The following is a 13,203-nucleotide window of genomic DNA, read 5'->3' on the forward strand; positions in this document are numbered from 1 at the left end:
ATCTGTATGATACACGCGTGATATTTAACCATACACTACAGACATACTTTATTTTTATTTTTATTTTTAAAACCACGTGAACTAGATTACAGAAAGATAGACAAGAACAAAAGATAAAACAAATGTCGAACGCTATCTGATACTAAGCTATAATCAAACCGCCCGAGGACAGCGCCACTCTGGTACTTTTGACGAATCCGGGGGAGTCCCTAACACGACATCACATCCCTAATAACCAAAGTAAAGGCTTTTGAACTAAGTATTATGTGGTCTAAGTGAATCTAAAAAGGATTGTACAGGGGAGAAATTATCTAAATTAAATAAGAGATTATCTCTATAAGATTCCCAAGAACCACTATGTAAAAAATTACAGGTCGTCCAACGTATACACGCGGACACATCAAAATTGACTGTATGTTTGAAGTAGGGTAACACTTTGTTGTGATAGTAACGAGTATATTGACTTCGTCGCTTACGGGCAACGGCAGAAGGTAAAGTAGTGGTCGATGAAGACGCCCGACCGGAAACAGTAGTTGTGTGTTTGCGATAATTTTTCTTTTTCTTTAAAGTAATGTCTAGACTTTTTTCCCACTTTTTAAATGAGCGGGAACGTGGTGACCAGGTGATAGTTTGCAATTCCGAGGTAAAGGCGGAAACATACTCTAGCAGGAAACGCGACCTATCCACCGCTTTGCTGAAGTAATTATCAAAAAATACAGTTAAATCTCGTGGGATAAGATGATGTAATAGTAAAATCCATGGTTGTTCTCGTGGAATACGTATTTGATCTGAAGAGTCAGGTAGACGAGCAGCGTCTAAGATATCTGGGAAAACTTTGAACATATTAGAATTATTAATCCTTGATTCTATATCAAAAGATATATTGCTAGTGCGTTCGTTTCTGATAAGATTAATCAGTTTCTTTTTAAATTTTGTAAGAAGTGACGTAATGGATTAACGATGAGATGGACATAAGCCGATATGGGCGTTGGTGTCTTCGTCTATCGAACATTCCGTACAATTAATATGCCCGAAAGGATAAAGAATAGGATAATTGCGTTGTAAAATATTGCCTGTTGGATATGTAAAAGTAGATTTCTTCAATTTATTTGATTGAATAGATGATAATTTAGACGACGTGGGCATGTCAAGAGGATTAGAATTGATCCATTGTTTGGTGTAAGTCCAGTCAATGTCGCCATATGTGATTTGATAATTAATAGGTGACAGTGAACTATTATTCATAGCCATGTTAAAAATTCTAGACTGGATAGGTATATTGCTCCACTTGCGTAAATTTCGATCAATTACGTTGATATGGTTGTAATTGAACAGTGCTAGGGAACTTCGGAAAAAAAATTTGTGATTAATGATGATAGGATCAGGCGAATATCTGCCTCGTTTAGCCAGGGCATCTGCTTGATCATTAGCCTTATCGTTACTATGTCCTTTAACTTTTCTCAGTTGGATAGTAAGGAAGTGTTGTGATATTAACCACATTATAAGATCCCATATTAAAAAGTTGTTCTGTTTAAGCCTGCATCATGGACTTATAATAGGTGAGCCTAAACGTTGATTAAAAGCATCTATACAATTTTGCGAGTCGGTAAATATTTCACATGTGGCGTTGGGAGGTAAGACTAGTAAAATTGTCAAAATAGCAAAGCTTTCGCTCTTAAAAGAAGAAGGGAAAAAAATGGTAGAACCCAAAAATGAAATTTGTGGTAAAAGAGGATTCGTTTGTACCCAACCGAATCCGGATTTACTATTAATGGTACCTATATCTGAAACAGAACCATCTGAATAAAATTGAAAGTTAGTATAAGAAAAAAATTTTGAAGCTATATCTATTAAAGTTAATTTAATTTTGTCGTCACATAACAGGGCAGAAGCTATTACTGACGACAATTGTTGAAGAACATGGTTTTGGTCATGTAAAGATGGTAGTTCTGGTGTTATAATAGTGGTAGTTACTGTGTTGACATTATGTTGAGCTAAATAAATGCTGTGTGCGCTATGTCTAATTTGATGTAAGGGTTTGGTGCTGACATAATATTTAGATAGGGGAAGATTTTTAAATCTTTTATGTTCTTGATTTAAACGGTTAAAAATGTTAAAGGTTGAAAGACGATTTGTACGAATAGAAATTGAACATTTAATACGAGCGTCTTGTAAAATTAAACTATGGTCATTAAGATGGCAACCTGAACAAGGGATTAAAATTAAAGGTAAAGAGCGTGGTGATTGGGGGGTAACATTATTTAATATTGAAGAGTTATTAAAAGGTAAATAATGTTCCATGGTAGTAATAGAACTACACGTGTCGGTATCTTGTATATATGTTTTTCCAATAATACAATTTTGTATTCTAGCGTCCCAATGATATGTCCATTCATTACGTTTTTTGTGATTACCCAGGGATTGATCAGGGATTTGTTGTAAACGTGCTGGAATTGTGTAATTATCGTTGAGCGGGTGTGTTAAAGTACGATAATTACTTAGGGTGAAATCATTTTCTAATAGTTTAAACCATTTAGGTTTAGGTCCTTTAAAATTGTTGTTGTTTAGACGTTTCACTTCGTTCCAGGTCAGAAGGTAATTACCATCTGTGGATACAAGTTGATTGAGGTACATGATCCTTTTGTTTCGTAAAGATTTATAGTCATTAGAAGATAAGTTTGGAAGATATTCCACTATTGGTATATGTCCTCCTGTGATACCATAACTGATAGTAGGGTCCAAATGAATTTGATATTGTTCTAGTAAAGCTAGACTCTTTGATAAATAACTTGGTGAGGAAATTTTTCCAATGTATTTATTGATGTCGCGAGGTATACCTGGATACCAAAATTCGTGAGTTAATATATCCAATTTTTGGATCGCTATAGGTCTTAGGATGTCAGTATTGAATAGAGCCGATAGTGCATTTAATTGTGATTTGACTAGTAAATCCATCAAATTATCAATATGTGGGTACATATTATTATAAATGATATTGTCTGCCGTATTAAGTGGTAAAGAAAAAAATTTTTTAAATAATTTTTTAATAGGTACAACTAATTTCTGTACTTGGGCATAATTTAGGATTGTGTGCTGGAAGAGATACTCCAACTTAGGGAAGATGACTTTGTTAATAATATAGATTGCGTGAGAATGTGCAATTTTTTTGTGGCGCATTGTGATCACGTGGTTCATGATGATCGAGCGCGCTTTGAGTAATGTTTGTTGGTGTCTATCTAAAGGGTTGATATATAATCCTAAGATTCTTGTGCCTTTATATTTAGAAATAATGTTAACGTCCGTGTTTTGTCCATTGATGGTGAGTTGTATAGTTTTTCTATCATTACCTAATCGTTGATTGGTGAGGATTTTGTATTTGTCGATGTTCACTTTAATTTTGCTAACTAATAAAATGAGTGTGCGATATCTAATTTAGTTTCTAGTGTTTCTAGAGAAGGACTAAACCAGGTGGTGTCATCGAGGTATCCTACCAAGGATAATTCAAAATTATGAATAATGTCAGAGTCTTTGTGATAAATATTTTTAATTTTCGTGGTATCACATTTGTAAGCAAGATGTGATTGTTGATTAATGTGATAAAACAGAGGGTCGTAATATATATTCCATAAAAGCGGTGAAACAACTTCGCCTTGGTCTATACCCTGTAGGACCTTATATGATGCTAGGTTTCCATTAGGTAGGATGATGGAGTTATATCGGTTAGAAAATAAATTAATGAAAAAAGTAATTATCTTTTCCGGAATTTTAATACGTTGCAGAGCTAATCGTAATAATGTAATATCGACTCTATCATAAGCCTTTGATAAATCTTGTATGGCAATCCATAGTGGTTTCTTATAAATTCGTGCGTGTTCGATTGAATGCTGTATTTGGAACAGTGGTTCTAAACAAGATTGTCCCAAAACACCCGCACGATTGTTGAATTGTAAGATGTTGTATTTCGCTAATGATTGATTTAATCTTTGAGAGAAAACTGAGACCATCAATTTTCTCGTCGTTTCCAAAAGGGTGATAGGTCTTGTATTCGTAAGTTTACTATCCCAGTCATGTGGTTTCGGTATTGGGAATAGCAGAGCATCACGCCATTTTGTGGGTATCGTATCTAAATGGATACATAAGTTGAAGATCTGAGTAAGTAATATCAAAACGTCTTTATGTAGGTGCTTCAAGTCTTCATAAGTAATTTGAGAAGGACCAGGTGCTTTATTCGAAGGAGAATTTTTTAAGATGGCTAATACATCGGAAATATCAATTTGTTGTTGAAGCGTATCCCAACAATCACTATTGGAATGGTGGTTGGCCGGATCATATATCGTACGCCACGGTAGAGGTAAATCGTCAATAGAGCAGTACGTTGATTGATTATCATGTTTACCTATATTTTGATAATGTTTAATAGTTTCTTTTTGTATAATTTGTGGATTGTTAGTAAATATGGTATCATTATTATTATCTTTGAAAATTAATCGATCCAATGTAATTTTTCTAGGTTTTCTTTGAAGTATTGAATTAATCATTTTTGTTTGATTAGTTGATAAATCAAAATTTCTTTGATTAATAAAATAATCAATACGTTCAGTTTTCCATTGTGATAATTCATCATTTCTTTTTTGTTTTAAATGGTTATATAATTTGTAGATTTCTGTTCTCTGTGCAAAGAAATCTTCTTGTGTGATAAAATTATTTAATATTATGTCGTGATCCATTGAGTGTGCTATTTTTTGTATATGATCACGATGGATTTTCCAATTTTTAAAATATGAAGTCCACATTGAGTCGGGAATACACGAGACAAACATAGATTTGTCTTTTGGTTTTTCTATTTTATTCCTGATATAAATGTGTTTTAAATTTAGGAATTGTTTCGTTTTATATAAAGTAATCACGTGTCGGTTCAATTGGCGAATGTGTAAAGGGTATAAATGATGGTGTTCTTGAGGTGTTATTTTCTTTTGAGGAATAGTTGACTTTTTAATATTATGTAAACTATGTTCAAATATATTCCAAGTATGGTCCAATTCATCTTGTGTCGAAATGTTATCTAAATCGATGTATTGAAAACGATGTTTAAAATATGTTTTCGAATGAGATTTGTAATTTTCCCATAAATCATCATTCATTAATGAATAGTTTGGTTTCTCTTTTTGTTCATTTCGTCTGTTACCTTGACGATGTCGAGAGCATTTGAAAAGGTCGTTTTGTAATAAAGTAATCACTGCTTTATGATCGCTAGTGAAATGTGATGGTGGGATTTTTTGTGCAAAAGTATGAATTGATGCGTTTAAAATATTATTGTTGCCAAATATATAATCTATTCTGTGTGTGGTTCTAGTTATATCTGGAGTTTGGTTTTCTGCATGGAATTTTGCCATGTCTTTGAAGCCTTTTAATTTTGCCATCTGAATTATATGGTGATTAAGATTATTTTTTTCTTTTGGGTAGCAATTGAGATCCCCCATAATAAGGTTGTAGAATTTGTGATTATCATCATTAGTATTTTGTGTTCTAAATAGTTGGTCAATGAATTGGTTGCACTCTTTTTTAATAATGTTGGTTTGTTTGTCTCTTCCCGCAGGTAGATAAACGCATGTAATGTTCAATTTATGGTCACGTTTGAAGCCCAATTCGATATTTAAGACGCGACCTTTGTGAAAACGAATTTGATGTACGTGTTGGTATAAGGTACTAGTAAGCATTATGCCTACGCCAGAGCCCCTGTTATCTCCATTAGCGTCTAAAATTATGTAAATAGATAAATTTTTATTAGTCGGATGAGGATGTCTTTCGACTAATTTGTTATTTTCATGTTTGTGGCAATATTGTGTTTCTGTTAGGCCAAGGATGTTAAAGTTATGTGTATCAAAATAATTGATAATATCAATTAATTTGGTTTTGTAGCCCCCTTGAATATTGATGGTTCCAATTTTGAGATAGTCTATAAAATAATTATTATCTGTGTTAACGACGTGTAAATTAGTAATATGTTCTTCGTTAGGTACGTCGTTTGCATCAGGAGTATATGATGTAGATCCTGAGCTGTGGTGACTATTGTCGTTGTTATTGTTATTGTTATATCTGTTTTTGGTATTTTGATTATTTGAATTTTTTTGGATTTTTTCTATATTTTTTGAAGAAGAAGGTAAAGAATTAATAGGTACTTGAAATGAAGGTTGGTTTTCGACGCCAACCATGTTAATAAAATTGGTGTATTCCATAAAAAAAAGTAATTTTAATAAAAACAATGTGTAAAAAACAATTTAAACGTTAAAATCAAAAAAAGGATATATGTTGAGGAGTTATTTTCAACAATTAACGTGTCACGTTGAAACTCGGAAGGAGGTTCAATGGGTTATAAGATTTAACGGTGAAAGTGTCATTTTTCACGGGTTCGTCTAGTGTTTTGTCAATTATGCCTTCAAAGACGGCACCATCCGACATAGCATTGTCATCAAGGATGTCAGTGTCATCTTCTGTTGCCGGGACGAATTCACTATCATCGGCTGAATTGTTGTATTCTTTGTTATTTCTAAGGTTGTATTTGGATTTGGTTGATCTATATGAAGTTTGATCATATGGTGTAGCTTTTTTGGATATTTTGCGAGGACGTTCTTGGGCGGATGAAATTTCTTTCTTGCTAAGTAAATTGATGTTAGTGGTGAGATGTGTAATGATTGTGTCGTATTTGTCTAGTCGTGTATTCACATTCGTGAGTGATGTGTTCATTAGGTTAGTGTTGTGATGGATGTCCGCGATCGATTTATCCGTTGTAATTTTACTATCTTGTAAAGATTTAATATTTTTTAGGAGACTTTGGACTTGTTTTTCAAGTTCCGTAATTCTTTTGTCTATCTCATCATTTGACGTATTTTTGATGTAGGTTGTGGGGTAGATATGGAGGGTTCATCCCAGTTGTTAATGTCATTTATGTTGTGTGTTTTGTTGTAAGGGTGTCTTGTTTGACGGGGGTATTGTAAATTATTAGGTTGTGGTTTTTTATAGCGGTTATCTGTTTGTGGTGATAAGCGTTTGTTATTTGTTTGTGATGAATTTGAATTTTTGTTGGAGTTAAGGGAAATCACGTGGTTGTATCTATTTCTGGTGTTTTCGTGGATTGTGATTTTTTCTTCTTTTCTATCAATGAATCTTTTGTTATAGAGTTTAGTCGTCGGGCTGGTAGTGTGTCTCGCTACGCTCACCCCACCTCGGCCTCGCGGCCTCGCAGTACCTACATCTCCCCTCCGTGGGGTAGGGAATCCCCTATATCTGTCACCATCTGTCATTAACATCTGTCATATAATAATATACTAAAAAAGAATGAAATAAGGGAAAAGAGAGGAAAATACGATAGAATCAGAGGGGTATGACAGATATGACGGATATGACAGATGTTTCAGAAAAATCGGGAGAGGATACTCCCAGAAAAAAGTTTTGATTTACCCCCCCAGATCTGTCATTCTGTCATAGATCTGTCATATGATCAGGATTCAGTCTATTCATCTGTCGGAAGCAGTGAGATAGCAAACCGAGTAAACAGGTAGGTTAATAGCCCCTAAAAGGTCTGTAAAGCCACAGAGAGATAACCAGGTAGAAGCGCGGATCTTTGGAAAAAATATATTCGGCAATTGAAGATTAGGTAACTATAAGTAACATACAATGATAAACTTACACGCCGCCACTTCTCTTGCCGAAGATCTTGGTCTCGATCTTGTAGACATCTATGGAATCCGTAAATGGATCCAAATGCAGGCTTCGCCCTTCAACGACCCGGACATAGTAAGAGAGATGGTCAGAAACCTTCCGATCAAAGAATTCGGAAAACATCTCAAGATAAACAGACTCTGGTACAACGGTTGTAAAGCCGAGTTGTGGAAGCGATATAAAGAAGCTGAGGAGGTATACAAACAGGCAGTAGACTACTACAGGGAGGCCATTGGCAATTTCAATGAAGCCGATCAGAAAAAATACACTAGGTTCGCAGGAATGGTGGCAGTAGAAAGAGCTCTTCTCAGATGTGGCTTTATAACGCAAGAGTCCGACTGGGAGAAATGGACTCAAATAACGTACAACATCCAATTGCTTAAGGAAGGCCGCACTCTTGATGACTCGGACGATGAATCAGATGATGGAGAGGTATCTCTCGATGACTCGGATGATGAGGAATACTTTTAGAAGGCGGTACTAATCTGTCTTTCTCTTTTTTGCTTCCTTAAGGCATTTATCAATACACTGTTTACACGCGTCATCAGACTCTAAAATTTTTTGCCCAAGTTTTTTGCATTGCCTATTATACGCCGTCTGATGTCTTTTAGCCGCGGTTTCTTTTTTCTTCTCCTTGGTTTTCTTTTTGATAACCCAGTCTATCCCAGTAAAAGTATTCTTATGCATCCCACAAACTACACAGTCACCATGTAAACGATAGCGGCCATTTGTGGTAATATCTTGTATTTCACTAGCAGTCTCGGTTTCCTTCTTACACTTTAGGCAGTAAAATCGTGTCATCTTAAGATTTGAAGTCCGAAATCTTTCCTTTAATTTGTCGTAATATGTCGCATTTAGAGAATTATTACAAATACTACAATCTCTCCGGAGTACCGGCACGAATTCTAAAAGGTGAGGAGCACTACAACCTATATAAAAAGCCCCTAAAGGAGAAGTCATCAGAGCGTCCACAAGTAGTTGTATGGAAACCAAATGCAACACATCAGGCAGATCTTGCAGAGATGCCAGTCGACCCCAAAGGATTCCACTATTTCCTCGTAGTGGTGGAAGTCGCGGGTAAACAAGTCGATGCAGAACCCCTAAAGGATAAAACTGCAAATAGGGTTCTAAACGGGTTTGTCAAAATCTACAGAAGAAATCGTATTAAGCCACCAACACACAGACTGGAGACAGATTCCGGATCAGAATTCACTAACGACCAGGTACGTGATTTTTTCCTGAACAGCCTAGGGGTAATGATGAGGTTCGGCGAACCAGGAAGACACAAACAGCAATCATACGCTGAACGAGCCATCCAAGCAATCCAGGAACCTCTCCTAAAACGAATGGTGGCACAGGAGTTGAAGACCGGGGTGACATCCGTGGAATGGTCAGAAGATTTCCGTGATGTAGTTAATAAAATAGATGAAATCTGGCAGAGAAATCCCCCAGACATTCCGACAGGGTCACCCAAAGTGTCAAAAAAGACAGAACTTCTCTCTGAAGGAACACATGTCCGAGTCAAGTTAGACGAACCTATTTCAGTACTCGGGAATAAACTCCATGGAAAATTTCGTACAGGTGACATAAGATGGAATCCCAATATCCGTGTCATCAAAAAAATGATCCTCTCACCCGAACAGCCTCCTACGTATCTTCTTGATGGACCACACGGGCGTCTAGGTGTATCCAGATGTGCGTACACCCGAAAAGAGTTGCAGATTGTTCCAGAAAATGAACATCCCCCACCTGACTCCGTGATAAGAGGGCAACCCGAAAGATTTGTACCTGAGCGGATACTCCGGCATCGCATCAGGAAGGGTCAAGACCAGTATCTAGTCAAGTGGGAACGATACCCAGATACCGAAGCCACTTGGGAACCCGCTGACCGGTTGGAGGAGGATGTCCCTGCCTTAATCCGCAAATTTTGGGAATAAAAAATAAATATTCCCTATTTTTTGTCTCCTCGATTCACATCAGAAACTATCGGGATAAAAACATTCTTCTCATTACAAGTAAGGGCGATATGTTCACGTGATTCATGGACATCATAATTGTAACGTTTCAGACACGTCCGGCTCAATCCAATCTCCCTATGCTTGTAATCGCTTAAAACCGCGAGATTCTCAGTGATTACACAATCAGGGGTTAGTTTGATTGACACACCTTTTACCATGCCGAATGTCCTACCAGAACCCGGAGCGCCAGATATGTTATGTGTAATACTCTTGTCGATATCCAACCCTAATTCTTCAGCGGCTTCCCTCTGAATAAAAGACGCGTTAGCACAAGTGTCTGCTAAACACTGAATTGCTATCCCATTGACCTTCCCATCCAGCGCTAAAAGATCTTTAGTATTCTCCAAACGAGCTATGTCAATATCCATCGGGTCATCTTCCCTGATATCCTCTTCTTGTTTTTCCTCAACTAGGTCTTCCGGAATCTCCGTACTTTTACGAGCAGACTTTAATTCTTCCCGAAGAATCTCGCGGAGTAATTTTCTAAAATCTGCAGACCTTAATAAACTTAATGAATCATTTTTGGTGACGGCTTTTATAAGTGTGGGCTTACTACTAGTAACCTTCACAGGAATCTTAATAGGAGTCATTTTAACTGATTTTTTTGGAACAGATTTAAGAAGTTTCGAGATACTTACACCCTTATCCGAGTTTACTTTTTTTTGTACTTCGAACCGCACAAATCCGAAAACCACCTTCCTCATCGGGAACAATTTTCAAGTCATCAAAACTCGCGGTATTAGTATCAATATCCATAGCATCATCATTAAGATCGAGGTTTCTCATTGCTCGGGCTAATTCCAGATCATCGCGTCTATCTTTAGCCTTCTGAAGTCTCTTTGGAAATCTTTTAGACGTCTCATATCCCATAATAAGATCAATAACATGTTGATCATCCTCACTAGTCCACTCAGGAGCATCAGGGTCACCAGGGTCATCACCAAAATCATGATCTACATAACCATCATCCCAATCAGGATCCTGATGATCCTGAACAACGCGTGGCCGTGGCTTTGGCCGAACAGGTTTAATCTGTTGTCTATAGACCGGTGGTTTACGAACTGGCTTAGATGCTTGTAATTGTTTAAATTGTGCCTGGAAATTCTTGGTAAGTTCCTCGGCCTGCGCCTTGAGCAATTCTTGTAATCGTTCTTGAGTAATAACGTCTGTCGACCTTTGTATTACAGCACCTTCGTGTGGAGTCACGGGATGAGTATAGCCAGCCAATTCCTCTTTTTTAGCCTTTTCAATACCCTGGCGCCTTTGTAATCCATAGAACATTTCACCCTTTCGTCGCTCAAGATCACTCAATCTATCGATTAATATATTAAGAGGCGCCGCCCCGATTCTGGAAGCTTCAATAACGTTTTCCGGCAAAAGTCCTCTATAGAACTGGTCAGTAACCATAATTCGATTATATCCTACAATATCCCCAGCCCTCTCAACTCGCTTATAGTAAGATCGAACAGGTTCACCTTGTTCCTGGTAAAGATTACTAAATCGTATCTGAAGTCTTTCTTCCACGACGGTTGGAAAATTTGTACGCATATGCATAAATGCTTGATCCAGGAGAATCCCCTGTAAGACTATTGGTTGATTCTGGACAGCAGCATTAAATGGACCTCCATGATTTCCCAACCCATTAACGGGTTGATGAGTAGGACGTCCGCCCGCACGCCTCCACTGCTCTTCAACTTTAAAATTCGATCTAATGATATCAGCGCGTGATGGGAAAAATGCCTCTCCAACGGTTCTCGCCGCATTACCTGCAACCCTTGAATATACATCAGCATCAGACCCGGGTAAGTAAGTACCAACATGTAATCCATTAGCAACCTCAGGAACAGCTAAAGCTCTGAACGCTCGGCGAGTAGCACCGGCTCCACCATTTGCAGTAGCCACTAACCGAATATTCGAGAGTTCCCAATTTTTTCCAGTAAGTTCTGCATCAAACCACCTCGCCGCTTCATCTCTCATACAGCTACGAAGAACCCCCATCGCTCGCACCCGACCAGGAGGCGCACCGGCATCGTCCAATGGATCAATACCAACGGTATTAATATACCCTAAAAAGTTATCAATAAAAAGATTAAGATCTTCATCTTCCCGACCATGAAATATGGGGGCAGCTATACCAACGGCAGCCATATCGTATTTTGTGGATGGTTGAGAGGAGGTGGAGGAAGGTTCAATTGTCTGATCCGAAACCATTGTACTTGGATACGCAGAGCGGCTATTTGTTGGAAAAGTCGATTCCTAAGACGTCCCAATGTCCGAATTCCAAAAAGAACCCGATTATTGGCATATACAAGCCGATTTCGTGCCACATCACGCTCGCCTATAGCTCTATTTAAGGTTGCTTGCCGAAACCTAGGGGTTTAGGCAAAATGGCGTTTCGCCGAAAAGCGAAATTCTGCCGAAACTATATTAAAGTTATATTAAAAAACTGGCGAAACTCTGGAGAAAGGCGAAACTGCCGAAACTTATTATAAATGCCGAAACTGCCGAAACTCTGCCGAAACTATAATAAATCTATAGTAAAATTTTGACGAAACTAATCGTAGGATTTTGAAGAGGTTTAGACAAGCAACCTTAGCTCTATTACGTTCACCTATAGCTCTATTACGTTCTCCTCTCATAAGATTATATTGCTGCTGAAGACGACGATTAGTCGTCCGCATACCACCAAACTCACGTTCCAATTCAGCCAAATTAGCTTCTAAACTAGTAATAGTATCTTGTACGTTATTTAGCTCATCTTGTGTAAGACCTAACAAACCCGTTTGAACCTCGAGTTCATCTTGTAATTCATCACGTTCTTTTCGAGATCGATCGCGTTCCGCTTTTAATATATCGCGTTCTTCGTATGTTTCTCTACAGCGATGAATTAATAAATTAAGAGCATGTTTAAGACGATGGTTTGCATTTTGTACATCTCGATTAACAACCATGCGATCACTGACAGTTAAAAAATCTGTTAGATCCTTAATTACCGCAACTAATGGTATATTATTCATATCACGCAAATCCCTAGGAGGCGGTCCAGTAGGCTCTGAAGGAGTATAAATTGCAATTGGTGTCGACATCGTATTTAAACTAAGATAGAATAAAATTCAAATGGATCTTTATGTATACAATTTGGACGAGTACACGACCGACTCGAGACAGGGTAATGAGTTTGCCCCATCATGGCCTTTCCGTCTTGCCGTAGCAGGAAGTTCTGACTCGGGTAAGACAACTATGATTATTAATTTGTTAATGGGAGACAAGAAGGCAAAGGAGGATGGCGAAAGGTACATATTATGTGATGCGGTAATTCTAGTTGGCAGATACCTCGATGAACCGAAGTGGGCAGTCGTACGTGATTTTTTCAAAGAAGAAGAAATTCCGTTTACCGCAGTATCCCATAGTGAGATTCCAAATGTTAAGGACTTCAACTCCACCCAGGCTACTGTGGTAATCTTCG

At 37.6% G+C, this 13,203-nt stretch overlaps 6 protein-coding genes across 6 annotated transcripts; 1 reads left to right on the forward strand and 5 right to left on the reverse strand.

Moving 5' to 3' along the window:
- Nucleotides 1–255: 255 nt before the first annotated feature.
- On the reverse strand, nucleotides 256–843 carry OCT59_015590 (uncharacterized protein; the record flags this gene model as incomplete). Its single annotated transcript, XM_066140120.1, has 1 exon — nucleotides 256–843. The coding sequence occupies one exon, from the start codon at nucleotides 841–843 to the stop codon at nucleotides 256–258; it is 588 nt and encodes a 195-aa protein (XP_066002932.1).
- A 111-nt stretch (nucleotides 844–954) lies between these two features.
- On the reverse strand, nucleotides 955–1,251 carry OCT59_015591 (uncharacterized protein; the record flags this gene model as incomplete). The annotated part of the gene is made up of 1 exon (XM_066140121.1): nucleotides 955–1,251. The coding sequence occupies one exon, from the start codon at nucleotides 1,249–1,251 to the stop codon at nucleotides 955–957; it is 297 nt and encodes a 98-aa protein (XP_066002933.1).
- Nucleotides 1,252–1,542: 291 nt separating this feature from the next.
- On the reverse strand, nucleotides 1,543–2,979 carry OCT59_015592 (uncharacterized protein; the record flags this gene model as incomplete). The annotated part of the gene is made up of 1 exon (XM_066140122.1): nucleotides 1,543–2,979. The coding sequence occupies one exon, from the start codon at nucleotides 2,977–2,979 to the stop codon at nucleotides 1,543–1,545; it is 1,437 nt and encodes a 478-aa protein (XP_066002934.1).
- A 3,351-nt stretch (nucleotides 2,980–6,330) lies between these two features.
- Nucleotides 6,331–6,744, reverse strand: OCT59_015593 (uncharacterized protein; the record flags this gene model as incomplete). Its single annotated transcript, XM_066140125.1, has 1 exon — nucleotides 6,331–6,744. One exon carries the CDS (start codon nucleotides 6,742–6,744, stop codon nucleotides 6,331–6,333), a length of 414 nt encoding a protein of 137 aa, XP_066002935.1.
- Nucleotides 6,745–7,674: 930 nt separating this feature from the next.
- On the forward strand, nucleotides 7,675–8,190 carry OCT59_015594 (uncharacterized protein; the record flags this gene model as incomplete). The annotated part of the gene is made up of 1 exon (XM_066140126.1): nucleotides 7,675–8,190. One exon carries the CDS (start codon nucleotides 7,675–7,677, stop codon nucleotides 8,188–8,190), a length of 516 nt encoding a protein of 171 aa, XP_066002936.1.
- A 4,068-nt stretch (nucleotides 8,191–12,258) lies between these two features.
- On the reverse strand, nucleotides 12,259–12,688 carry OCT59_015595 (uncharacterized protein; the record flags this gene model as incomplete). The annotated part of the gene is made up of 2 exons (XM_066140127.1): nucleotides 12,259–12,269; nucleotides 12,343–12,688. The coding sequence occupies 2 exons, from the start codon at nucleotides 12,686–12,688 to the stop codon at nucleotides 12,259–12,261; spliced, it is 357 nt and encodes a 118-aa protein (XP_066002937.1).
- Nucleotides 12,689–13,203: the final 515 nt, after the last annotated feature.

Source organism: Rhizophagus irregularis, chromosome 23 (genome assembly GCF_026210795.1).
Source record: "Rhizophagus irregularis chromosome 23, complete sequence".
NCBI lineage: Eukaryota > Fungi > Glomeromycota > Glomeromycetes > Glomerales > Glomeraceae > Rhizophagus > Rhizophagus irregularis.